We start from the raw sequence: 23,909 nt of genomic DNA, 5'->3' as shown, positions 1-23,909 counted from the left end.
ATGGGCAAGCAGAACAGCAAGCTGCGGCCGGAGATGCTGCAGGACCTGCGGGAGAACACGGAGTTCTCGGAGCTGGAGCTGCAGGAGTGGTACAAGGGCTTCCTCAAGGACTGTCCCACGGGCATCCTCAACGTGGAAGAGTTCAAGAAGATCTACGCCAACTTCTTCCCGTATGGCGACGCCTCCAAATTCGCCGAGCACGTCTTCCGCACGTTCGACACCAACAGCGACGGCACCATTGACTTCCGGGAGTTCATCATCGCGCTGAGCGTGACCTCGCGCGGCCGCCTGGAGCAGAAGCTCATGTGGGCCTTCAGCATGTACGACCTGGACGGCAACGGCTACATCAGCCGCGAGGAGATGCTCGAGATCGTGCAGGTGGGCCCCTGGGCCCCTCAGAATGCCAGGCGCAGGGCCTGGCAGGGGGCACCGGCCATCCCTTTTTGTCCTCTCAACTGCCCTTGTGGGTAGGTAGGGGCAGGTGCTACTCTTGTGACCCATTTGAACAACCGTTAGGAAATAATTTCCAGTTTTAAGAAAAGTTCAGAAAACTCCCATATACCCTTTACCCAGATTCACCAATTAACTTTTGCCATATTTGCTTTATCATTGCGTGCATGTACTGCTTTGTCGTTCTGAACATGACCCTCTAACCCCGACTAGATCAGGATATATTTCCTAAGAACAGGGACATACTCTTACATAACCCATAATATGATCATTAGAGTCAGGACATTTAATGTAGAAACAATGCTATTATCTAACTTACAGACCATATTCCAATTTTGCCAACTGTCTCGAAATGTCCTTTCTAGCCCCTTTTACCCAGGTCCAGGATCCCACATTGCATTTCGTTGTCATGTCTCTTTAGCTGCCTTTAATCTGTAACAGCTCCTCAGCCTTTGTCTTTCAAAACTTGACATTTCTTCAGAGTACAGGCCAGTGATGTTTCATTGATCCTCATTTACTCAGGAGAAAACGGATGGTCAGAGAGGTAAAGACATTCGCCCAAGGCCACAGAGCCCATGAGTGGACCACCTGGCTCCACCGTCCACTTTCCATCGGGACACCCAGCCACCTTTCAACTGACTGAGGGCCCATTAAGAGCCTAGCACTAACTGACATGTTTATAACCACAAGCCAGTGCATCCTTACCATAACTCCATGAGGCTCAGAGAGGTGAAGTAACTTGCTCAAGGTCACAGAGCATGTAAGTGGAGTTAAGTTCAAGCTGGCCCCTACTCAGAGCTGCCCCTAGAAAGGGGTCTGGCTTCCAGTTCTGGAGTTGGCTTCAACTCTTAGATTTCTCATTTGTAAAATGGGGATGATGATACTGACCTCACAGGGAGATTTAAGGATCTGATGTGAATGCCCTTTCTTAGCACAAGTTTAAGTGTAACACAGGTTAGCTCTACCTCAGAAATCTTCCAGAGTGCCCATCTCTTCAGCCTGTCGTTGAAGTCCATCAGGGCTCTGGTTCTATTTTACCTATCCAGTTCCTAGTTCACATTTTGCCTGAGCCTGTGTTTCTTCACCCAGATAGTGGGGGTGTTAGCCCCCCACTTCACCAGGCTATTGTAGGTATAGAGTGGGATGGGGGCTCCAGCAGACGGTCCAGCATATAACTGTTCCTTGGTAAATGTTAGAAGTTGTCAGTTACCGTTGTCTCCTCTGCACATTCTCTACCCTAGCCAGAATGGCCTTTTCAACATCCTTGGGATATGCCCCGAGTAATCCCACCACACAGCTTTGCACAAGCTTGCTCCCTTTCCTTTTGCCTCTCTGAATCCTGTCCCTCTGGTCCCTCAGCTCGGCTGCTTCCCCTTCCATCTCATCCAGTCCCTCCTGGATTCTTGCTTTGGCTTCTCTCTTGCTAAGCATCGGGGTCCGCTCTCTTGAGCTGGAGTAGGATGTGGTGCCCTCCCTGTTCCTATTGTTAGGGGTAAAGTCTTAATGTCTGTCTGTGACTCCCATGGGCCAGGCATTAACTCTCTAGTTGATGGCTAGTGGGAAGTTCTGGGGATCCTGGTGGAAGGGTTGGGGCAGGTGGGGTGATAGAAGATCACTCAGGGATTGGGCAGCAGCTGGATACCAACCAATATCAGGGATGTTGACGCTTTACCACTTAGTGTGGTTGCACTGGGATATACTGGTAAATCTCGGCCCTATTGGAGACACCAAGCCCAAGACGTCAGTCAAGCCAGCCTCATTGGTTGGGCATCCTCAGGACCCCTTCCTGCCCGGCCTCTGCTACCTAGGCCCCGATTCCCTTTATGGCAGCCGCGGGCCCCGAGATGGCCAGCGCAGTCAGAGCTCTGCCAATGCCAGTGACTGATTAGTTACACGCCGGCTCCAGTGAAAAATTGAGTGCACAGCAATTCCAGACAATTAATGAGGAGGCCCAGGAGTGGGCTGTCATGAGTGGAGCAGTGACTCTCTAAGTCACTCGCCCATCCTTCTCAGGACCCAACCCCGTGGTCCGGTGGTGGGCACATTGCAAGGGAAAACACTGCATCTCGGCCTCTTGGGGCTCCCACTCTGGTGGGAGAGAACAAGCGTGCAGCCCACACTTGTTGGCATCTGGGAGTCTAGGGGACTGAAAGGCAGGGAAGACCTGAGGATGTGGTGGATGAGTAATGACCATAATATAAGCTGCTATTTCCTGACCACCTACTCTAGCCAGCTACTATTCCAACTGTACACACTGTCTCATTCAATCCTCTAGGCAGGCCCCATGAGGGAGACGTGAGTAAACCGAGGCTCACAGAGGTTAAGGACTTGTCCGATAAAGTGATTAGTGGAGCCAGGATGCCTCTCCTTCAAAGTCCCTGCTGGTCATTAGCACCCACGAGCGTCTATCCAGCAGCTACAAAGGAGCAGATTCTAATTCAGTCTCTGGCGTCAACTGCCTTCCCAAGCCTGCATTTCTTACCTGGAAAATGGGGATCTTGATCCCTGCTTTTCAGGGCTGTTGTGAGGTTGAGAAATAATGCGTGTCAAGTACCTGGCACATAGCAGGTGTCTGATAAGTGGTAACCGGTATTACTGTCCCAGGTGGAAGCTATCCATTCTGGGAAACCTGAAAGGCGTGGAGGTGTTTGGTGATGGCAGGGTCACCTACCAGGGGAGGCCTGATGATGGAGAGGTCAGCAAGGACCGGAGCACCGAGTACCTTGAGTTCCTAGGGCCGAATGGTTTGGACTTGATAGAGCTGAATGGTTTGGACTTGATAGAGCAGTGAGAGGCTTTTAAACGGTGGAGTCCCTGCCAGATGCCAGGCACTGTGCTAAGTTCTGAGGATATGGGAACTAGCTAGATGTCCGTGATCTTCATCTGTAGGCTGGGGACTAGGAGCAATCCTACGAGGGCAAAATTACTTCCAGAGAGGTGTCCCCAAAGGAAAAGCCCAGGAGACTCTGGGCCAGATATGGGCCTTGACCCAGCAAGGATCAGAGAAGGCCCCTGGAAGAAAGTGCCATGTAAGTTGCGTCCCAAGGAAGAGTGGGAGGCAGCAGAAGGAGCGTGGGGCAGCATCCAGAAGGAGCTGGGTGCACGGTAGGCCTGGAGGGAAGCCTGTGTGTGTGACAGGAACGAGGGGGCGGCCCACTGGGCTGAGGACGTGGCGGTGGAGATGTGTTTGGAAAGCTTTCAAAAGCAGGGTGGGGGACAAACCTGAGGGAAAGAGGCCTGAAGAGACCAGTACGGAGGCTGGAGCCGGATCTAAGGCAAGGGAAATTTGGGGGATGGGAGAAGGGAGGCTTCTTGGCGGAGGTGTCAGTAGCAAAACGCTGGAAGATTGGGGCGATCGGTCTAGTCCTTGAGTTCTGGGGCGATGGGACCCAGCCTAGCCCATAGGCCAAGCCCTACGTGTTCTGTGTACATTTAGCACAAATACCCTCCTTCGCGTTGCCTCCAGAGATCCTGCACGTGGCAGCTGCAGTTCTGGGCACAACTGAGCGCATGCTGTCCCCGCCCCTGGCAGATGCTCATTTGAGTTTATTTGCATAACGTCTCCGCCCACTCTGGGCCCAGCTGCTCCGGGCCCTCCAGCCCTTAGTGCGGCCCTGCGCCCCCTGCCGGCCACAGAGGCAGCGCAGCCCAATGTCACCTCCTCCGCCCAGCGCCCCCTGCAGGCCCCCGAGCGCGGGCCGCCCAGGGCCCCGAAGTTTCAGAAAAGCAGCGCTAAGCCGGGACTTAGCCTGGAGCCCGCGGCGCCCAGTGTTCTAGCCCCTTCGCTATCTGGGCCCTGATATCCTCCAACATCTCTCCTGGCCCCCTGCACTCAGACACCCCCAAATTCTCGGTGCCCACTCAGAGCTTCAATGCCGGTCCTTTTACATGCAGATTGTTCTGCCAGCAATGCCTTTCCCACCCTGCGCTCCAAGGGAACTTGGTCGGGGCCCGCTCCAATAGCCCCCTCTTTTGGGAAGCCCTCCCAGACCCTCCTTCCGGAATCCCCCCTCCACCTCACCCAGGAGGAGCTGCGATCTTCTGCGTGCCTGGGGGCGGTTTTGGATGATGGGGACGGGGGGCTCGGGCAGGCTCCTCTCACTCCCTGCCGTCCCCTCCCGCCCCTCAGGCCATTTACAAGATGGTTTCGTCCGTGATGAAGATGCCGGAGGACGAGTCGACCCCAGAAAAGAGGACCGAGAAAATCTTCCGCCAAATGGACACAAACAACGACGGTGAGGGGCAGGGGCGGGGCGGGGCGGGCGCCACTCCCCCTTCCTCTCCCGCTGTTCTGCCTCCCCTCGGGGCGCGGCCGCCTTCTCCATCACTGCTCCCTTCGCCCCGCAGGCAAGCTGTCCCTGGAGGAGTTCATCCGCGGGGCCAAAAGCGACCCGTCCATCGTGCGCCTGCTGCAGTGCGACCCCAGCAGCGCCTCCCAGTTCTGAGCGAGAGGACCCAGGTTCCCCTCCTCCCTGCCTTCACTGGCCCTCTCCCGGCACTCAGCTTCCTCTCCCTTGTGTCTATCCAGCCTGGGGGTCAGCCTGGGCACCTCCCCCCAGGGCCTGCACTCCGGGGTCTATGGAGAAGGCAACCCGCAGTACCCCCAAGGCCCAAGCAAGCAAGCGGTCCGCACCGTCAATCCGAGAGGCGGTATCTCCCTTAGGCAAGGATTGAGACGCAGGCTCTGGCTGGATCTGCCCTCCCTCACCCAGAGGGAACTTTAACCATTCTCCCCCGCCCCCACCCGCCCCCAGACCCACACGCAGCCTCGGGCTCCTCCCCCCAACCACCGGGCAAGCTCCCCAACCCCCACCCTCGCCCTTGTAGCTCTCAGTCAGGGTGGAGGGGGAATCATGCCCAGGTGAGGAGGCTGTCTTCATTTGGAAAGGAGAGAAGGATTCTAGGGGTGTGGGGGTTTGAGGAAAAAGCTTCCTTGAGCCATCCTTTCCTGCAGGAGGGCCTCAACCCTTCCTGTTCCACCGCTCTTGTTGGCCCGGAGGCCAGGATGCAAAAGGAAAACCTCTGGGTTCCAGCCTCCCAGCTGTGGGTCCCATGAACCCCCCCACCTGCCTTTCAGCACTTGGATGAACACAGACCCACTGATCCCTCGGTGTACTTTTCCTCTCTCAGACACACACACCAGGCCCACGGATGGGCAGACACACCCAGAGCCCCACCCACAGCATCCTGTGTGGGAAAACAGCACAGGACCCCCCCCCCCCCCAAGTCCCCTCCCCTGCTGCATGCATCCACGTGGAGCATCTCTGTTCTTTTTAATAACTTCGAAATAAAGTCTCATTTCAGTGCAGTGGGCTGGGTAGCTGAGGGAGGGGGTGGAAAGCCCTACTGGGGTCCCCGAGTGACCAGTGAGCTGGGGTCTGCTCCAGGAACCCTGGCCTGGTCACAGCGCAGACTGGGTTGTGGGGCCCTAGTGGTCATGGGGCCTGGATGGGGCATCAGCTCTCAGAGGGTCAGCGGCTCAGAGCTGGTGCAGCTCAGCAGGTCATGGCCCTCCACAGGCTCTGGGCTCTCCTGCATCTGTGGAGACACAAGAGGGTGCCAGGGTCTGGGTCTGCTCCTCCAGGACATCTGGGGGCTGGGAGGATGTCGGGAGCAAAGGGGCATCACTACTCCCTCCCATACAAGAGCCAGGCCATACCCTTGGAGTGCCCCCAGTTTGAGCCCAGATTACCCCCCCCCCAAGACTCATCCTGGCCCTTGGGGGAGCCAGGTTTCAGCTGTGTGTCTTAGCTGGGAGATCTGACCTCTCTAAGCCTCCAAGCTGCTCCCTTTTGTCCTGGGGAAAAAACTTTTGCCCCATTTCTCAAGGCAAGGGCCCCATACAGAGGGGTGGGGGCAGACCAGCCTGGGCTCCCCAGCAAGGGCTCCCGGAAATATGGGGAGTCAGGACTGATGGAGCGGGTGGCAGGCCTTACCACGTGGTGGCTGCTTTTCCCCCACCAGGGCCTCAGTTCCAGCAGCTGGTGGGTGAGCTGGGCGCAGCGCACAGCAAACACACTCTCGGTCACACAGAACACTAGCGAGATGCCCCAGAGGCACAGGCTGGAGCTCTGCAGGGGCACAAGGGGCAGGATGGACAGGAGGGGGTCTCCAAGAACCCCTCCCACCTCTGATGAGCACCTGGGTGTCACCCCCCCACCCTGCCCCCTGCCCCCCACCCCTGCCATCCCGGGCCTAAGCACTCACGTAAATGCGTGTGGGGTCGAAGGGACAGTCGGGCACCAGTACCAGCACTTCGGAGCTTCCAAAAGTGCAGGTGGCCAGCAGTGCCCGGCCCTGGGTGGCAAAGGTCACGGCGATCGAGGCCAAGAGGCCCAGAGTACAGGTCAGAGACAGAAGGGCACAGGCCATGCTCGAGCTAAACACTGTCCAGCGCTGGATGGGGGAGGCCACTGGTCAATGGATGTCAGGCTTGGCCCCCATGGGGTCAGCCTTGCTCCTTCCAGGCAGGCCAGGCCCTTGGGGGTGGCCGCTGCCCCTACAGCCCCTCCCAGGAGGAGCCACATACCAGGGGGACACTGGGCAGGTAGCGGGACAGCACGATGGCTGCAATGCCTGAGACGATGACCTGCGGGGAAGGAGAGTAGGCAGGGGGTCAGGGCCACTCTCGGACAAAGACTCCATTGGCGCCAACTCTGGCCCTCCCAGCCCCCAGCCCCTCACCCCGGCTCTGCTTTGGCCTCACCATCTCCATCTGCACAGAGGCACTGCCTCCTCACGGTCCAGCCCTGAAGAGACGTTTCTAGTACCCGGTAACTCCCTGCCTACAACCTTCCGTGCCTCCCTACTGCCTCTAGTTGTGTATCTCAAACAGGCACCCGTGTAGCCCAGGGCTGCAGGGGCATGTCACAGAATATATATGACACATCTCCCTGGAGTGGAAAAGATTTTGGAAGACACTAAGTAACTCAACTGGCAAGGAACTAAAAACAAAATTGTTCTTTTAAAAAGTCAGAAAACTTTGTGGAGTAGGGGCGCCTGGGTGGCTCAGTCGGTTAAGCATCCAACTCTTGGTCTCAGCTCAGGTCTTGATCTCAAGGTCCTGAGTTCAAGCCCCGAGTTGGGCTCCATGTCAGGCGTGGAGCCTACTTAAAGAAGAAAAAAAAGAGAGAGAGAGAGATAAAACGTTATGGAGTAGAATTCTATGCGCTGGGCCCATGGGAGGCAGGCTGTCTGATGGGACGGCAATGTCTTTAATTCACCAAGCGGACACAAGTAAGTGCCTTAACCTGTTGGGGCCAAGCCCCATGCGGCAGGATGAGCTCACAGAAAGGACACGAGCTTTGGCGTCAGACACAAATAGTTTCAAATCCAGCTCGGTTTCTTTGTATCAGCAGGGCAGCGGTGAATCCTCAGTGTGGCCTCCCCGTCTGGAAAATGGGGATAGTCGTGGCCCCATGTTGCCGGAAGCAGGGAGGATTAGCTGAGGGAATGAGGGCAAAGCTGAAGGGGTGTGGCCCGTGGCCCATCCCTGGTGATCTTCTAACCCCAAGCTCACGAGCTCAGCTGAGCTCACCTCTCTGCTTTCCCTGACTTCCTGACAAGGCTGGTGAGAGGGACGAACCACAGTAACAACAACGCTAGGGGACGCCACACACATCTCTGCGGCCCAGCCCCGTCCCATTGACTGTGGCTCTCCTGCTTGCTGGGGCCCCGCGATCTTCACTCACCCAAGCCTTGGGGCCAGCAGGCTGTTGGAGCTTCCCTTTGTAGAGACAGAAACAAGTCCCTCAGCCAGGAGGTGGCAGAGATGGAACTCCAGACTTTGATGCACGGATGTTGCCCCAAGGCTGCCGCCAGCACCGCTAACAGGTGGGAAAGACCTTTCTGACCTTGAGAATACCAGGCCCCTTCATTCCTGCATTCCTCAGACAGGTACTGGCATCCAGGCCAAACCATGGCCGCCATTAATTGAGCACCTACCATAGACCAGGCCTAATGCTGAGTTCCTGCCAAGTTGGTTTTTTCAGTGTCTCCAGAATAGATCTTAACCATTCCCACCTCCACATCTTTGCCTCTGCCATTCTCTGTATTTGGAATGTCATCCCAGCTTCCTCTCCTACTTGCCGGCTCCAGCATGCCTCCTATCTGGGTTATGGTAATTACAGCCTATCTTTGAACTCCTACTCAGCCATCAATACCCAGCTCAGGGGCCTCCACGTCTGTGAACCCTCCTGGACCCTCCCCACCTGAGCTGATGCTCCTTCCTTCTGTCCAGCACTGCCTTGACTAGTTCCCTCTTGTCATCATAATCCAAGCTCGCAATAGCGAGCACTGCCCAGGCATCAGATACTGGGACAAGCACTTTATGGGGATGATTTTTTTTTTCAAAGATTTTATTTATTTATTTGACAGAGAGAGACACAGCGAGAGAGGGAACAGAAGCAGGGGGAGTGGGAGAGGGAGAAGCAGGCTTCCCGCGGAGCAGGGAGCCCGACGTGGGGCTCGATCCCAGGACCCTGGGATCATGACCTGAGCTGAAGGCAGACGCTTAACGACTAAGCCACCCAGGTGCCCCTACGGGGATGATCTTAATACTCACGGGGACCCTCTGAGGTGGACACTGTTATCTTCCCCATGTTATAGAAAAGGCAGCTGAGGCACAGAGAGAGGCTGAGAGCCTTGTCCAGTGGGTAAGGGGCAGAGCAGAGGGCGTGAGGGGCTCTACTTGCCCACCCCAGACTTGGGGCGGGGACTCATCAAAGGCCTTTCAAGCCCCCGCCACTCCCCTCACCGGTCCCCCTCCCCGCCTGGCCATACCACAATGGCAGACGTGACAGACAGGATGTTGACCACGCAGTATTGCAGGGCCACAGCGTCGTGCGGGCCAGCCACGTAGCGCAGCACGGTGCCGTGGAGGAGAGTGGCTGCGATGAAGCTCATGTGGCCCAGCACCACCAGCACCAGCCCTGTCTTCATCAGCACCCTCCGGAAGTCCTCCATACTCAGGCCACCTGTGGACCACATGGGACAGCCATGTCAGGGCCATGGGGGCGGGGGGGGGGGGTGCGGCGCAGCCTCTGGCAGAGGAGAAGACTGAGGCCCCAGCAGGAGTAATGGACACTAGGCTCTAAGTCTGTTTCTGGATGACTCGGGTAACTTGTCTTGAGCCTCAGTTTCCTCATTTGGAAAAGGGGTTCACAATGGCTTCATGAGAGTCTCTGGAACTCTAAGGCTAGAAGAGCACACGGGTGGTACTTAATGAAGGGTCACAGTCCACATGAATGCTCAAGTCCCCAAGGGGCAGGGCCACAACTTGAACCTGGGTCTCTAGCTCTGGATCCATGGTCTTTCCGCTAAGCTCCCCATTCACTGATTTATTCATTCAGGAATTCGTTACACAGATGTTCCCCGAGTACCTGCTCTGTGCCAGGCCCTAAAGCACCACAGTGAGTTGGACAGTCACTGTCCAGGCCCCAAGGAGCCCCTAGTTCATGGACCAGGGACCAGGTCCTGCTCAGGATTCACTTTGGGGTATAGAGCCGGGCACACAGTAGATAATCAACTCACAATTGCTGAACTGACTTGGGGCAAGAAACTCAAGCCTCTGAGTACCCATTTCCTCATCTTTAAAGTGGGAAGAATAACCCCTGCCTCCCAGTGGAGAAGGAGGGTCCCATGAGGAGATAGTGGGAGAAGGAGGGAAGGTGGGAAGGAAGTGGGGAAAGGAGGGAAGGTGGGTGGGGCATACCGTGCAGGTGCTGGGAAAAGCAAGCTCTAGGTGCAGGGGCACTGGACAGGGACAGGCCAAGTGGGGGAGGCTGGGGTCAAAAGAAGACCAGAGACACGTATGCAAATTCCTTCTGAGTGGCCAAGTAGCTACCCAGTCCCTATGTGCGCACCCCAGGAATAGGGAACCCTCTTCCTTGAGCAGCTCAGGCTGTTCCATATCTGCCCTCTGGAATGTCCCCTATGGGTTCTGGCTCTGCCCCCGAGGACACACACCATGCTAGCCCCCTGGCCCTGTCAGCTTCCTTATTCCAGCCAGTTCTGAGAGACTGGGAGACTGGCAACCCCTGAATTAAGCAACCCCTCTTCTTTGTTTAGCTCTTCCCCATGGAACCTGTGAGTCCCTTCTCAGACCTCAGTCTCCCCATCTGTGTCAAAGAGGGTTGGGTCATATTTCATATTATGGGAGCCCTGTAGCTAAGAGAGATGAAAAAAAAAGAGAGAGAGAGAGAGAGAGAGAAAGGAAGGAAAGAAGGAAGGAAGGGGGGAAGAAGGGATCATAACTTGGGGGCCCTGTGCCAAGAGGCAGTCCCTAGGGAGCAGGGAGGATAGGGCCATGGTCACAGCCCTCCTGTGCGACCTTGCCATATGTAAAACGGGGAGGGGCTGGTCTAGCTGTCTGAGACCCCTGGAGCCTGCAGGGCCCTCTGGAGCTAGACCAGGTCTAGGAGCAGAGGGCCGATGATGGGCTTGACAGGCACTGTGGGACTGGAATGACATTGTGAAGATTAACTGCCAGCCAAACAGGAAGCTTCGTCCCAGGGACCTGACCCACCTCACACCATCCACCCACCTACCCGGCAGCCCAGACACCACCTGGCTCAGGGTTGGGCTCATGAACAACAACAACAACATCGTAGGACCAAGACTCGGTCAAACCAGAGATCCCGTGCCAGTATGGGGCTGTGCCCAGAGCCCTGGACTGAGTCTCAGGGCAGTCCTGGCATCTCTAAGTGACCATTCTTAGAGCACTCATCAATGTGGTTGGCACAGTGGTAAGCACTTCACTCTTAGGAGCTCACTTCCTTCTCACAGTAGTCCTAGGAGGTGGTGCTACCATCCCCATTTTACAGATGAGAAAACTGAGGTTCGTAAGGTCTCTTGGCTAGAGAGTGGGGAGTCCCCAGGTCCGTCTGCTGCCCAAGAGCAGTATCACTGTGCCGAGGGAGTCAGGGGAGAGGACACATCGGTCCCACTCTGTCTGGATCCTGTTTGCTAAAGGCCCTCCCATCCCCTCCTGGTTGGAGGAGCGGAGGGTTGGAAGTGGGAGCCTTTGGCAAGGCTGAGGAGGTGAAAGAGCAGGGAGCCTCAGAACTCTCTGGGCCCCGGATCTCTCTCCCTCTGCTCTCCCTTGCTGCTCTCTCCAGCAACTCTCCTCCTCCCGCCTGGGCGTCCCTCCTCCGCAAGAAAGGAAAGTGGGGGCGAGGGGCGAGGGGCGGAGGCGCTACCCCACCTCGAGAAGATACTAGCAGCCCCCCTCCCTCCACCTCCCTGCTGGGGAAACAGGCCGAGAGCGGCAAGTGACCCGCCGAGAAAGCGGCGCGGACCCCGGAGTTCCGGGCTCCGGCCAAGCGCTCCGCCCCCGCGGGAGGATCCGGGGCGGCGGGGGGCCTCGCGGGCCGCCCCGCCGCGGCTCACCCAGGCGCAGACACATCTCGGCTCCCGCGCCGGCTCTCCGCGGCCGCCTCAGCGGGGCTCCGGGTGCCGCGGCCGGCGGGGTCCCGCTCGCATCCCGGGCCGCAGCCTCCGCGCCGGCCCGCCGCCCGCGCCTGCCCGCGCTGCCCGCGCCACGCCTCCGACCAGCCCCGCGCCGCGGGCTCGCCGGCGCCCGGCCCGGCCTCCCTTCCCGTCACCCCCCGGGCGGCCCAGCCCCGGGAGGGCTGGCGGCTCGTTTGCATCCCGGGCCGGTCGGACCGGCCGGGCGGCCCTGCCCGGCCGAGTCACGGCGCTGGCCCCACCCGCCGGGCCGCCTGCCTCGGCGTCTCCCGCCGCCCCCCTTAGCCCACCCCTCCGCGGGGGTTCCATTGCCCAGATGAACACTGAGGCTCCGAGGAGCCACGGTCCTCCGGAGGGCGGCCGTGCGCGCCTGGGCTGTGGCTACCGTGACCCGGGGGGCGCCTGCACCGGGCAGCCCCCGGGGTGCAGGTTGAGAATCTACTTCTTTCTAGAAGATGGGGAGGGGCAGCCGTGGTGGTACAAGAGCACTGCTTGGGGAACCAGAGTCTGTCCCTGACTTACTGTGTGACCTCAGGCAAATCACTTCCCCTCTCTGGACCTTAGTGTTACCCGTCCTGGGAGGCTTCGGTCCGCCACGCTGAGCAAGGCGCTCTATTTCTCTGTCTTGGGGGCGGGGGAGGGGCCGAGGGGGGTCTCTGTTCTTTCATTGAAAAATCGGGGATAACAACTGCTGTCCTTTAAGGCCGCGGTGAGACAAAAGGAGAGAGAAAAAATGAGATAGGAAAACACTTGGGAAGTTCTCTACCTTCAAAGACCAAGTGTAAACCTCGCAGGAACCCATACTGGGAGCTTTGCTTATCCTGGCTCCTGGTTACTGAGCCGCTTTAATGTGTCAGGATGAACCCCTGCCCTCCCGTTTCCTCCTCAGCACCTAGAAGGGGACTCACCCAAGAGCACCCAGCCGGAAATGCTGGAGTAAGGGGGCACCCAGATTCCCATTCAGGTCTCGGTGCCCGTCTTCCCCAGTGTGGCAGTGCTGTGGCTGCCTCCCTGGGCTTTCTTGGCCCTCGGAGCAGGACTCTGGGAGGCACCTCCGTGGTATCTGGGTAGCACGAGTTCATGGTCTGCACCCCCAGCCCACTGGGCAGTGGCCTTAAGGGCAGGGGGGCTTGCTGCATGGAGCACCGATGTCCACTGGATGTGCCCTTCCTGCACACCCGTAGTGGGGCCAACCATATACCCTGTGTGTCAGACATCCGGGTCAGCACACAGAGCCAAAGGAGGGAGCGGAGCCATCTGACACTGGGGCTGGGGAGCCCCCTGGGGTGTTGGCAGATGGCCAGAGTCCGGCAGGCTGGTCTGCCAACCCCTCAGCAGACATGCTTCACCGTTATCTGCTGTCTGAGGGGGGACCATGCCCAGCAGGGGCAGAGTGGGGAGGAAGACTCTCAGGGTGGAAGGCAAGATGCGGGCAGGTCAGGAAGCCCTTGGGCTGATCCCCTCCCAGGCTGGCATTTGAATTTTTATGTCCTTAGAGACAGCCTTTCAGCAGGGCAGTTGGGCAGTACTTACCCGCCTTGTAGTGGTCAAACACTTGTATTTGTGACCCAGCAATTCAATTTCTAGGTCTTTATCAGACACACCAAAAAGTGCAAAAACGGGTATGCATTTAATGATGGTTATGGACGAGCTGTTCCGAATAGCAAGCAATAAACCAAAGTGACAACCGAGAGAGGCGTGGCCCCAAGGAGAGGGAGGGGAGGATTTTGCTTTTTGTTTTACATGGGGCTATATTGTAGGAGTCATAAAATGCACATTGATTCATGTCTTGCTTCTGTTACAGAGAGAGAAAGAAACGGCCCCCTCATCACTACCCCCTGCCCCGCTCCACTAAAAACTTTCTGCTGACAGAGGCTGCCTCCCACGGGCTGCCCTGGAGAGCCCATGTGGTCCCTGCAAAGCCGATGCCAAATGTCCCGTGTGTGAGCGCGTGTGGCCTGTCCACTGTGTCGGGCAGTTCCCTTGACACTCAGTCCATCTGGGCCTTCTGGGAATTAGGCTGGGGACCCAGATCTCTTACGTGTCTCTACTTTCAGATTCATAGATGAGGGTTCTCTCTCTCCATCCTTGGAACAATACTAAGTTCAAGGTTATTACCCCGTTTTAAAGATGAGAAAATTGAGGCCCTGACAGATAAAAGGCTTTTCAAAGATCACACAGCAGGGACGCCTGGGTGGCTCAGTCGGTTAAGCGTCTGCCTTCGGCTCAGGCCAAGATCCCAGGGTCCTGGGATCCAGTGCCCACATCAGGCTCCTTGCTCAGCGGGGAGTCTGCTTTTCCCTCTCTCTCTGCCCCCTCCCCCTGCTTGTGCTCTCTCTCTCTGACAAATAAGTAAATAAAATCTTAAAAAAAAAAAAAAAAAAAAAGATCACACAGCATGTATCAGTGGTAGGGCTGAGCCTTTGTACCTGTGAAGAAAACTCCTGAGTGGGGGAAGGGACCGTGGGAGTGGGGCAGTGGGGAGGGGAGCCCCAGCCTCCAGGGATGGGCGTGCTCTCACCTCTGAGGAGGTGAATTGCCCATCTGTTTCTCCCCAGTTTCCCAGCCATGGCCCAGCCTTAGCTGCCTGAAGTTATTTCCATTTTTCTTCCTTATTGCCAAGTGGCCAAAGTCCAACCCACCCAATGTTCCTTGCCTCTACGCTGCCCTTCTGCGCACCGGCCTGGGCTTCTGAAAAGAAACCTAGGCCAAGCTCTGGTCCCTTGTCCTCTACCAACTCACTGTGACATCCTGGCAGCTCCCTGCCATTCCCTGGGCCTCAGTTTCCCCATCTGTCAAATGGGGATAATGGGTGCCATCCCTGCCTCCCAGACCTCTGAGGTGTAAATGACTTGGGAGACATGAGAATGGGTAGAATCCTAGCCAGAGAAATAAAAGTAGTAATCCCCCTCCTCCTAGAATATTTAACAGCCAGGTGCGGCCCAGCACTGAAGGCTGGGGCTTCCTCTGCTGGAGAGGGGGTTCAGGCCCCTCTGTCCCTGTCCCTGTGTGTCCTCCTCACCTTCAAAAAGCTCCTTTCCCCTGATTATTCAAACACTCCCCCCATGGAAAAGAAACAATGAGGCACATACCTACTGTCTTCTGTTTTACGTGTGTATATACACGTACACAAACCTACTATGGGTGTGTGTGTACATGTGCGTAAAAAGAACCCTACTGATTGTGCTCGTCTGAGGGGAGGAGGGACTCACAGGGGACTTGGGCATGTTTACGATGGCAGATTCTAGATGCTGTGAACGGGGGCGTTTGTTATTTGTATTTTTTTCCCCTATCTTTTACATTTCTACAAAAAAAAAAAATCATTGTAGGAAACTTGGAGGAAATAACAGGAAAGAGTAAAGAAGAAATCGGAACGACCCACCGTCCTCCCTGCCCTCACGGACGACCCCCACTCACACTTTGGAGGGTTTTCTCCTGTGCATGTATGTCATTTTCTCCCTCTCTGAGACTCCTGCCTCCTGGCTCTACTCTGCCAGCCCTCTCGTCACGCTGACCTAGTGCCCTCCCGGTCACCCCCTTCCACCCAGCAAGGACTTGGGTTTCAGAATTTCTGTCAGGTGATCTGTCCTAATGTCCTGCTCATCCATGCAAATGACACTCTTCCTCGACCTCCTCAGTGACCTTCATCGGGACCCCATTGTGCTGTCCGGGGCCACGGCTTGAATGGGCCCCTCTGGAACCCCGGTCTCAAGGGTCCCACCAGGGCCCCTCCTGCAGCATGCCTGTCTTCTGCCTCCCAGTGCCTCATCCCCTGACTTCACAGAGGCTCCTGGCTCATTCTCTTTCCTTCGGTTCAGTTTCCGCTTGTCCAGTGAGCCTGCACCACAAGGCTGAGCATCTGAAGGCCAGTGCCATGGTCTGGGTGAGGAATGCGAAGGCGGGACTTGGACTTGGGGAGGAGAGGGGAGATTTGAGGTGTGTGATGGGTGCACCCATTCATATTTAAAAAGCACTATTCCAAACCCCCTCACCTGCTTTCTCCTCCTCCCAGGCTCGCCCCCAGCTCCTCATGGACCCCACTGCCTCCCTCATCCTCCCCCTTTCGGCTAGTGCTCTCCACCAGCCCGTAAACACACCCAAGTCTCTTCTATCCTAAGACCACACCCCCTCCCCTCGACTCCCTTTACATTTCTAGTCACTTCTTTTTTGTTTCCTTTCCGTTCCCCTCCAAACTTCTGGAATGAATTATCCTGTGCTGCCTCCATCTTCTCAGCTACCCCCTCGTCCTCCTCCACAGCAACATGGCTCAGCCCCCTGCTGGAAGATCCCTGCATAGGCCACCAGCGCCTTCTAACTCGGTGAATCCAACGGAAGTGGTTCAGCGTGTGGCTGCTTGTTATTAGCCGCTGCCCCGGCACTCAGCACCCTGGTTCTTCCTGCTTGTTCCTTCTCAGTCTCCTTTGGGCACTTTTTTTTTTTTTAACTTTAATTCCAGTATAGTTAACATACAGTGTTTTATTAGTTTCAGATGTACAATATAGTGATTCACCAATTCTATACGTTACTCAGGGCTTCCATCCCCTACTTCCCCTATGCCCCACCCCACCTCCCCTCTGGCAACCACTAGTTTGTTCCCTGCAGTCTGTGGTTTGGGGACGTCTGGGTGGCTCAGTCTGTTAAGAGTCTCCCTTAGGCTCAGGTCATGATTCCAAGGGCTCCTTGCTCAGCGGGGAGTCTGCTTCTCCCTCTGCCTGCCACTCCCCCTGCTTGTTTTCTCTCTCTCTCTCTCTCCCTCCAACAAATAAATAAATAAATAAATAAAATCTTTAAAAAAGAAAAAAAGAGTCTATGTTTTGGTTTGTCTTTTTTTTTTTCTTTGTTCTTTGTTTTGTTTCTTAAATTCCACATATGAATGAAATCACACAGTATTTGTCTTTCTCTGACTGGCTTATTTAGCTTAACATTATACTCTCTAGATCCATGCATGTTGTTGCAAATGGTCCTTTGTGGACTATTTGTGATCTGCTCTACATTTATTTATTTATTTATTTATTTATTTATTTATTTATTATTATTATTATTATTATTTTTTAAGATTTTATTTATTTGACAGAGAGAGACACAACGAGAGAGGGGAACACAAGCAGGGGGAGTGGGAGAGGGAGAAGCAGGCTCCTGGCTGAGCAGGGGCCCCGATGCGGGGCTCGATCCCAGGACCCTGGAATCATGACCTGAGCTGAAGGCAGACACTTAACGACTGATTCACCCAGGCGCCCCTACTTATTATTTTTTTAAAAGATTTTATTTATTTATTATTTGAGAGAGAGTAAGAATGAGAGAGCACAAGCAGGGGGAGCAGCAGAGGGAGGGGCAGAGGGAGAGGGAGAAGCAGGCTTCCTGTGGAGCAGGGAGCCTGATGCGGGGCTCGATCCCAGGATCTTGGGATCATGACCTGAGCCAAAGTTAGACGTTCAACCAACTGAGCCACCCAGGCGCCCCTATTTTTTTTTAACATTTATTTATTTATTTGAGAGAGAGAGAGAGAGCACGTGCTCAGGGGGAGGGGCAGCGGGAGAGGAAAAGAATCCCAAATAGACTTCCCGCTGAGCACAGAGCCAGATGCAGGGATTGATCTCTGGACCCCCGAGATCATGACCTGAGCTGAAATCAAGAGTCGGTTGCTTAACCTACTGAGCCACCCAGGTGCCCTGTGCTCTACCTTTTACATATTGGTAATCTTTTGCATCCTTTCTGCTTCCTGTATTTTTTATTTTTTAAAGATTTATTTATTTATTTGACAGACACAGCAAGAGAAGGAACACAAGCGGGGGAAATGGGAGAGGGAGAAGCAGGCTTCCCGCTGAGCAGCAGGGAGCCAGATGCGGGGCTTGATCCCAGGACCCTGGGATCACTACCTGAGCCGAAGGCAGCCACTTAACAACTGAGCCACCCAGGCGCCCTGTTTCTGCTTCCTTTATTGTTCCCATTGGTTGGTTCATGTCATCTCTCTTTTTTTTTTTAAAGATTTATTTATTTATTTGAGAGAGTGAGAATGAGAGAGAGAGAGTACATGAGAAGGGAGAGGGTTAGCGGGAGAAGCAGGCTCCTCACCGAGCAGGGAGCCCGATGCGGGACTCGATCCAGGGACTCCAGGATCATGACCTGAGCTGAAGGCAGTCGCTTAACCAACTGAGCCACCCAGGCACCCCGGTTCATGTCATCTCTTGGCTCTCCTTTTATATGATGATTCTCAAATCACCACCACCAGACTATGCTCCCCTGAGCATTAGACTCAAATATCCAGTCGCTTGACCTTTCTGCTGGGTGTCCCAGTCATCTCAAGCTCAACATGTACCAACTGATTGATTATTTCCTCTTTTCTCCCAAACTGCTTCTTGTGTGTTTTCTGTCTCAGTTGGTGACATCACAGTGTCCCCAAGCCAAAAACCTGGGAGTCATTCTTTTTTTTTTTTTTTAAAGATTTTATTTATTTGACACAGAGAGAGACACAGCGAGAGAGGGAACACAAGCAGGGGGAGTGGGAGAGGGAGAAGCAGGCTTCCCGCCGAGCGGGGAGCCCGATGCGGGGCTCGATTCCAGGACCCTGGGACCATGACCTGAGCCAAAGGCAGACGCTTAACGACTGAGCCATCCAGGTGTGCCGCCTGGGAGTCATTCTTTACACTTTGCTCTTTCTACACAATCATTGAGTCCTGCTGAGTTACATCATAAATGATTCTGTAACAAGTGCTTTCCTCTTTGTTCCTGCTATTGTTACCCTTGCTCATGTAGCATCTCTTAGCCCCCATTTGTTTTTCCACACACTACTGAGTAATCTTCCTAAAGTATAAATCAGATTATGTCACTCTTCTGCTTAAAATCAGTAACATAAAGAAAATTTAAAAGATATAAATAAATGGAAAGCCATCCTGATTTCATGGATTGTAAGACTTAATATTGTTAGGATAGCATTTCTTCCCAGCCAATCTACAGATTCATTGCAATCCCTATCACAATCCAAGCTTTCCCCACCCTTGTTTTGCAGAAATTGACAAGAGGATCCTAAAATTCATATGGAAATGCAAAAGATCCAAAATAGCCAAAACAATCTTGAAAAAAAAATAAGTTGGAAGATTCATACTTTCCAGTTTCAAAATATACTACAAAACTATAGTAATCAAGACAACATGAGACTGGGCATAAAGATAGACATATAGGTCAATGGGACAGATGTGAGAGTAAAAACATATAAAGAAACCAGAAATAAACCAGAAATAAAAATCTGTGCATGGTCAATTGGTTTTTGACAAGGGTACCAAGGTGATTTAAAGAAAGAGTGGGGCACTTGGGTGGCTTGGTTGGTTAAGCACCTGACTCTTGATCTCAGCTCAGGTCTTGATCTCAGGGTCTTGATCTCAGGGTCGTGAATTCAAGCCCCGCATTGGGCTCCATGCTGGGTATGGAGCCTAATTAAAAAAAATAAAATAAATCGGGCACCTGGGTGGCTCAGTTGGTTAAGCGACTGCCTTCAGCTCAGGTCATGATCCTGGAGTCCCTGGATCGAGTCCCACATCGGGCTCCCTGCTCGGCAGGGAGTCTGCTTCTCCCTCTGACCCTTCCCCCCTCTCATGTGTTCTCTCTCATCCTCTCTCTCTCAAATAAATAAATAAAATCTTAAAAAAAAAAATCAGTGCTTCTCAAAGTGTGGTCTATAAACCCCTGAGCCTCCCCAAGAGCTTTTTAGAGGCTCTGTGAAGTCAAAACTATTTTCATAATACTACTAAGATGTTATTTTGCCTTTTTTGGTGGTGGGAAAGCGATGGCGGGTAGAGCAGCTGGCCCCTTAGGGTAAAGTGAGGCCCAGCTCCAGCTACGCTTGAATCAGTGTATCCCTCCCTGCCCTGTCCACACAGCAAAGGAAATAAATAAAGCAGTTTTGCTTAAGAATGACTTGATAAGGGGCGCCTGGGTGACTCAGTCAGTTAAGCATCTGCCTTCGGCACAAGTCATGATCCCGGGGTCCTGGGATGGAGCCCCCCCCCCAAGGGCTCCCTGCTCAGTGGGGAGCCTGCTTCTCCCTCTCCCTCTGCCCCTGCTTGTGCTCACTCTCTCTCAAGTAAATAAATAAAATCATAAAAAGAGAATGACTTGATAAAACAGTAAAAACTATTAACTGTATTAAATCTCTACCCTTGAGTATACTTCTTTTAAATATTTTGACAGAGTGGGAAGAATTCTGCTAGATGCCTAAGTAACCGTGGTTGTCTCAGGAAAAGCACTTGTATTGTTTGAGTTGCAAGCTGAACTAGCTGCTAGTTGCAAGTTCAATACCATTTCTACTCGAAAGAAGGATCAAAAGACACACCATGATTATGCAAATATATATATATATATATATTTTTTGCAGACATTTTCTCTAAAAGAAGTGAGCTGATGGGGCGCCTGGGTGGCTCAGTCGTTAAGCGTCAGCCTTCCGCTAGGGTCATGATCCCAGGGTCCTGGGATCAAGCCCCATATCGGGCTCCCTGCTCTTCGGGAAGCCTGCTTCTCCCTCTCCCACCTCTCTCTCGCTGTCTCTCTGTCAAATAAATAAAAATAAAATCTTAAAAAATAAAAAATAAAAAAAATAAAAGAAGTGAGCTGATCGATTCAAGGGGAAAATGGACAATATTTGCTGCTAATAATAAGATTTCAGTTTTGAGTGAAAATTAGCCTTTGGGAATATTTGTATCCACTTAATAGCTTAGTAGCTTCCCAACACTTAAAGACTTTCTGATAAGATCAATGGTGACATTAACGAGTAGATTTTTTTATATTGTATAATAACATGTCGACATTTGGAAGATCTGTATAGTATAACTCACTAAACCCTATGTTCCAAGTGTTACAAAATCATTCATGGATAAAAGATGCATTCAAAGTGCAAGATAGACCAATGCATTTTAGTTTAATGAAAAATTGACTGGTTTCAGATTCCACACTAAAACTAAATTTTACACAACTATCATTTGTTAAGTTTTGGTATAATATCAAAGAGAAATATCCAGACTTACCCGGCAGGGGAAAACCATGATCATGAAGGTGATTTTCCAGGGTGAGACCCATCCATTGTTGCACTCTGGGTGTGCTGACCTTTTTGATTTCCCCAAATGTGGGAGACTTGGTTGCATAATTTATGGTAGTGGGGGACTGTGTGCACTTTCTTCCCTTAAAAAAAGAAAGAGGAATATCCACAGTTATCTGAAAAGGCTTTTAAAAATAATCCTCCTTTTTCCATTTTTATATCTGTATGAGGCTGAATTTTGTTCATATACTTCAACTAAAACAACATATCTCAACAGATTGAATAAAGAAGCAGATATGGGAATCTAGCTGCCTTTTGTGAAGCCAGACATTTAAAGAGATTTGCAAAATTGTCAGACAATGTCATTCTTTCCACTAATTTTTTTGATTTGGAAAATGTAGTTATTTTTCACTGAAAAGGGTATTGTTTATGTTAACACTAGTGGGTTTATTATTTTTATTTTTAAATAAATAAATGTATTTTTAAAACTCTTAATTTTATTTTTTATTTTTATGGGGTTTTAAAAAAGATTTTATTTATTTATTTGTCAGAGAGTGAGGGAGAGCACAAGCAGGGGGAGTGGCAGGCAGAGGGCGAAGCAGGCTCCCCGCGGAGTAAGAAGCCGGATGTGGGGCTCGATCCCAGGATTCTGGGATCATTACCCGAGCCGAAGGCAGACACTTAACCGACTGAGCCACCCAGGTGTCCCTAAAACTCTTAATTTTAATTGGAATATGGCCAATATCAGTAATGAAACACATATAAACAAAAGAATTTTCAGGTCTTCAATTTTTCAGAGTGTAAAGGAATCTTGAGACCAAAAAGTTTGGGAAACATTACTATATGTAAACAATAATGTGAATCAGCTGCATACGTAATACCTTGGTGCACTGCTGGAGGAACACAAGGTAATTCTAAATAAACACCCCTTTTTTGGAAAAGGAGAGGAGACAAAACAGCACCCAATGGTCGGTGGTGTGTGTTGCATCTTGGAGGGGGAGAACAGCAAGGATTCCCTGACTTGGTAGAATGAAGCCAATCTGTCTGCTCTGCCATGTTGGGGGTGGTCTCCCCTATTCGTTGTAGCTTTGTGGCCACATCTCAGAAGGATTTCGAAGATGTCCTGTTAGTATTGTTGGGAACCAAGACATTGCCCTGGGGGTGGATCACTGCAGGCTTCCTTGGGCCAGGATTTGGGTTTCTCTGGCAAAACCACTCCCTTAGAAGATGCGGGAGGTTTCTGACTATTCATATTTGGATAACTCTATGAGTTAAAAACTAAGTCAAGGGCGCCTGGGTGGCTCAGTTGGTTAAGCGACTGCCTTCGGCTCAGGTCATGATCCTGGAGTCCCGGGATCGAGTCCCGCATCCGGCTCCCTTCTCGGCAGGGAGTCTGCTTCTCCCTCTGACCCTCTTCCCTCTCGTGCTCTCTGTATCTCATTCTCTCTCTCTCAAATAAATAAATAAAATCTTTAAAAAAAAATAAAATTAAATTAAAAAAAAAAAAAAAAACTAAGTCAGAAGAACTGTGAACTACGGTCTCTGAATCTAGACCGGGGGAGTCTGTCAGCAACGGGACCTCCCAGTCCTCAGCCCAGGGCCTCGCTCTTCCCCTCTGCCTTGGAGCAACTCTGACCACGAGGCTGCATCCCAGTGGAAGGCTCTTTACCTCGGGTAACTGTCCTATTAGTGGGGACAGGCAGGAAGGGCTTGGGTGTGGCTGTGTTTCCTGCCTTCCTGCCTTTGTTCCCATCACTTTAGCTTTGACATGGATAGGCTTTTTCAATCCTGCAAAGCACGTGACCATCAGACGGTGTTGGCTGCAGGCGGTCTGTCTTGGCAAAGCTGTAGGCACGCAAGATCAGGGGCCAGGCTGCCTGGATTCAAGTGGTCGCTCTTGCCTGCCTAGCTTTGTGACCTTGGGCAAATGGTTCTGTGCCTCAGTTCCTCAAATGTAAAATGGGGGAATAACAGTGGTATCTACTTCTCTGTGTTACTGTGAAGATTCAGTGAATTCCTACGTGTAAAGCTCTTAGAGCCTGGCAAGGATGGGTGCCTCAGAAATATTAGCTTTTATTATTCATTATTCTGTCTGCAAAATTTGTATCTTTGACTACAAACTAAAGGTTTGGGAAAACAGCCGACACGTACAACCTCCTGACAGATTTCTACCAAGCCCCTGAGCTCCCACCTGTGTTAGGTACGTGGTCTGAGCTTCTGGAGCAGCTACATTGCAGGGCATGCTGACCTCCCGGCCTGGGGTGAGGAAAACCTCACTGTCCAGACCCCATCTCAACCCTGCCACTTCCGTGGGTCAAGGATCATCACCAGCAACACCCCACTTCCTTCAGTTACAGGTGACAGACACCTAACAGAAATGGGCTTCAGATAGGGGGAAAGAATCTGTCGCATCAGGATACGGTAAAGTACAGGGGCTTCAGGCATGGTTTGATCCTGGCCCTAAAACGATGTCATTCGGTGTTTATTCACATGGTGTCCCTGTCTCTTGCCTTCCGTTCCTCAGCTCTGCCTTCCTCTGTGTGGTTTCAGTTGTCTGGAAGTCTGTCCCCATGGGGGAAGAGCCACACTCTCTTACGTCTTCCCAGCTTAGGAGCCTTGGGAGAAAGCAGCCTCTACTCCTCTGAAATTCCAGAAAAGTCCGCGATTGCCTTGAATTTCTCCAGCTCTGGCTGAGTTCTTTAGCCTTGTAACAGCCCCGAGTGACGTCCCGTGTGGATTCAGAGGACTGGAGCCACGCAGTGAGGGAGGGCAGGAAGGACTGGTATTTCTTTATCAGCTATCTGTTCTGTTGGAGGCACTGTATATCTTCTCAGAGGGAAGATTAGCCCCTTCAGGAAGGACACTCAATCTCATGGTCGTCTTCATGTCCCTCCAAGCTGAGGGGGGAGGTGCCCCTTCGTGTCCACAGCCAACCCCTCTGCCTGCGCCTGATTTTTGTCCCTCTGGC

At 52.9% G+C, this 23,909-nt stretch overlaps 2 protein-coding genes and 1 non-coding gene across 5 annotated transcripts; 2 read left to right on the top strand and 1 right to left on the bottom strand.

Moving 5' to 3' along the window:
- HPCA (hippocalcin) lies at positions 1-5,748 on the top strand. Its single transcript, XM_045895467.3, has 3 exons — positions 1-378; positions 4,580-4,685; positions 4,798-5,748. The coding sequence occupies exons 1-3, from the start codon at positions 1-3 to the stop codon at positions 4,893-4,895; spliced, it is 582 nt and encodes a 193-aa protein (XP_045751423.1). The 3' UTR covers positions 4,896-5,748.
- Positions 5,709-23,198, bottom strand: TMEM54 (transmembrane protein 54). 3 transcript variants are annotated; one of them, XM_064589524.1, is made up of 7 exons: positions 23,133-23,198; positions 20,931-21,084; positions 9,232-9,425; positions 6,980-7,039; positions 6,658-6,846; positions 6,387-6,521; positions 5,709-5,988 (listed from the first exon to the last, which is right to left on the bottom strand). In XM_064589524.1, exons 1-7 carry the CDS (start codon positions 23,181-23,183, stop codon positions 5,914-5,916), a joined length of 858 nt encoding a protein of 285 aa, XP_064445594.1. In that variant the 5' UTR covers positions 23,184-23,198; the 3' UTR covers positions 5,709-5,913. The 3 variants fall into 3 exon arrangements, with proteins under 3 accessions (XP_064445594.1, XP_064445595.1, XP_045754121.1); XM_064589525.1 differs by lacking the exon at positions 6,387-6,521; XM_045898165.3 differs by lacking the exons at positions 20,931-21,084; positions 23,133-23,198 and adding an exon at positions 11,839-11,997.
- LOC123860749 (U1 spliceosomal RNA) lies at positions 20,923-21,085 on the top strand. The gene has a single exon (XR_006794861.1). It is a non-coding gene; the product is annotated as a U1 spliceosomal RNA (small nuclear RNA).
- Positions 23,199-23,909: the final 711 nt, after the last annotated feature.

The sequence above is a fragment of the Mirounga angustirostris genome, unplaced genomic scaffold (assembly GCF_029215605.1).
Source record: "Mirounga angustirostris isolate CCGP_5_RB_7025 unplaced genomic scaffold, mMirAng1.0.hap1 SCAF_4, whole genome shotgun sequence".
NCBI lineage: Eukaryota > Metazoa > Chordata > Mammalia > Carnivora > Phocidae > Mirounga > Mirounga angustirostris.
The sequence above is the reverse complement of the archived record's forward strand: the minus strand, read 5'-3'. Positions and strand labels throughout refer to the sequence as shown.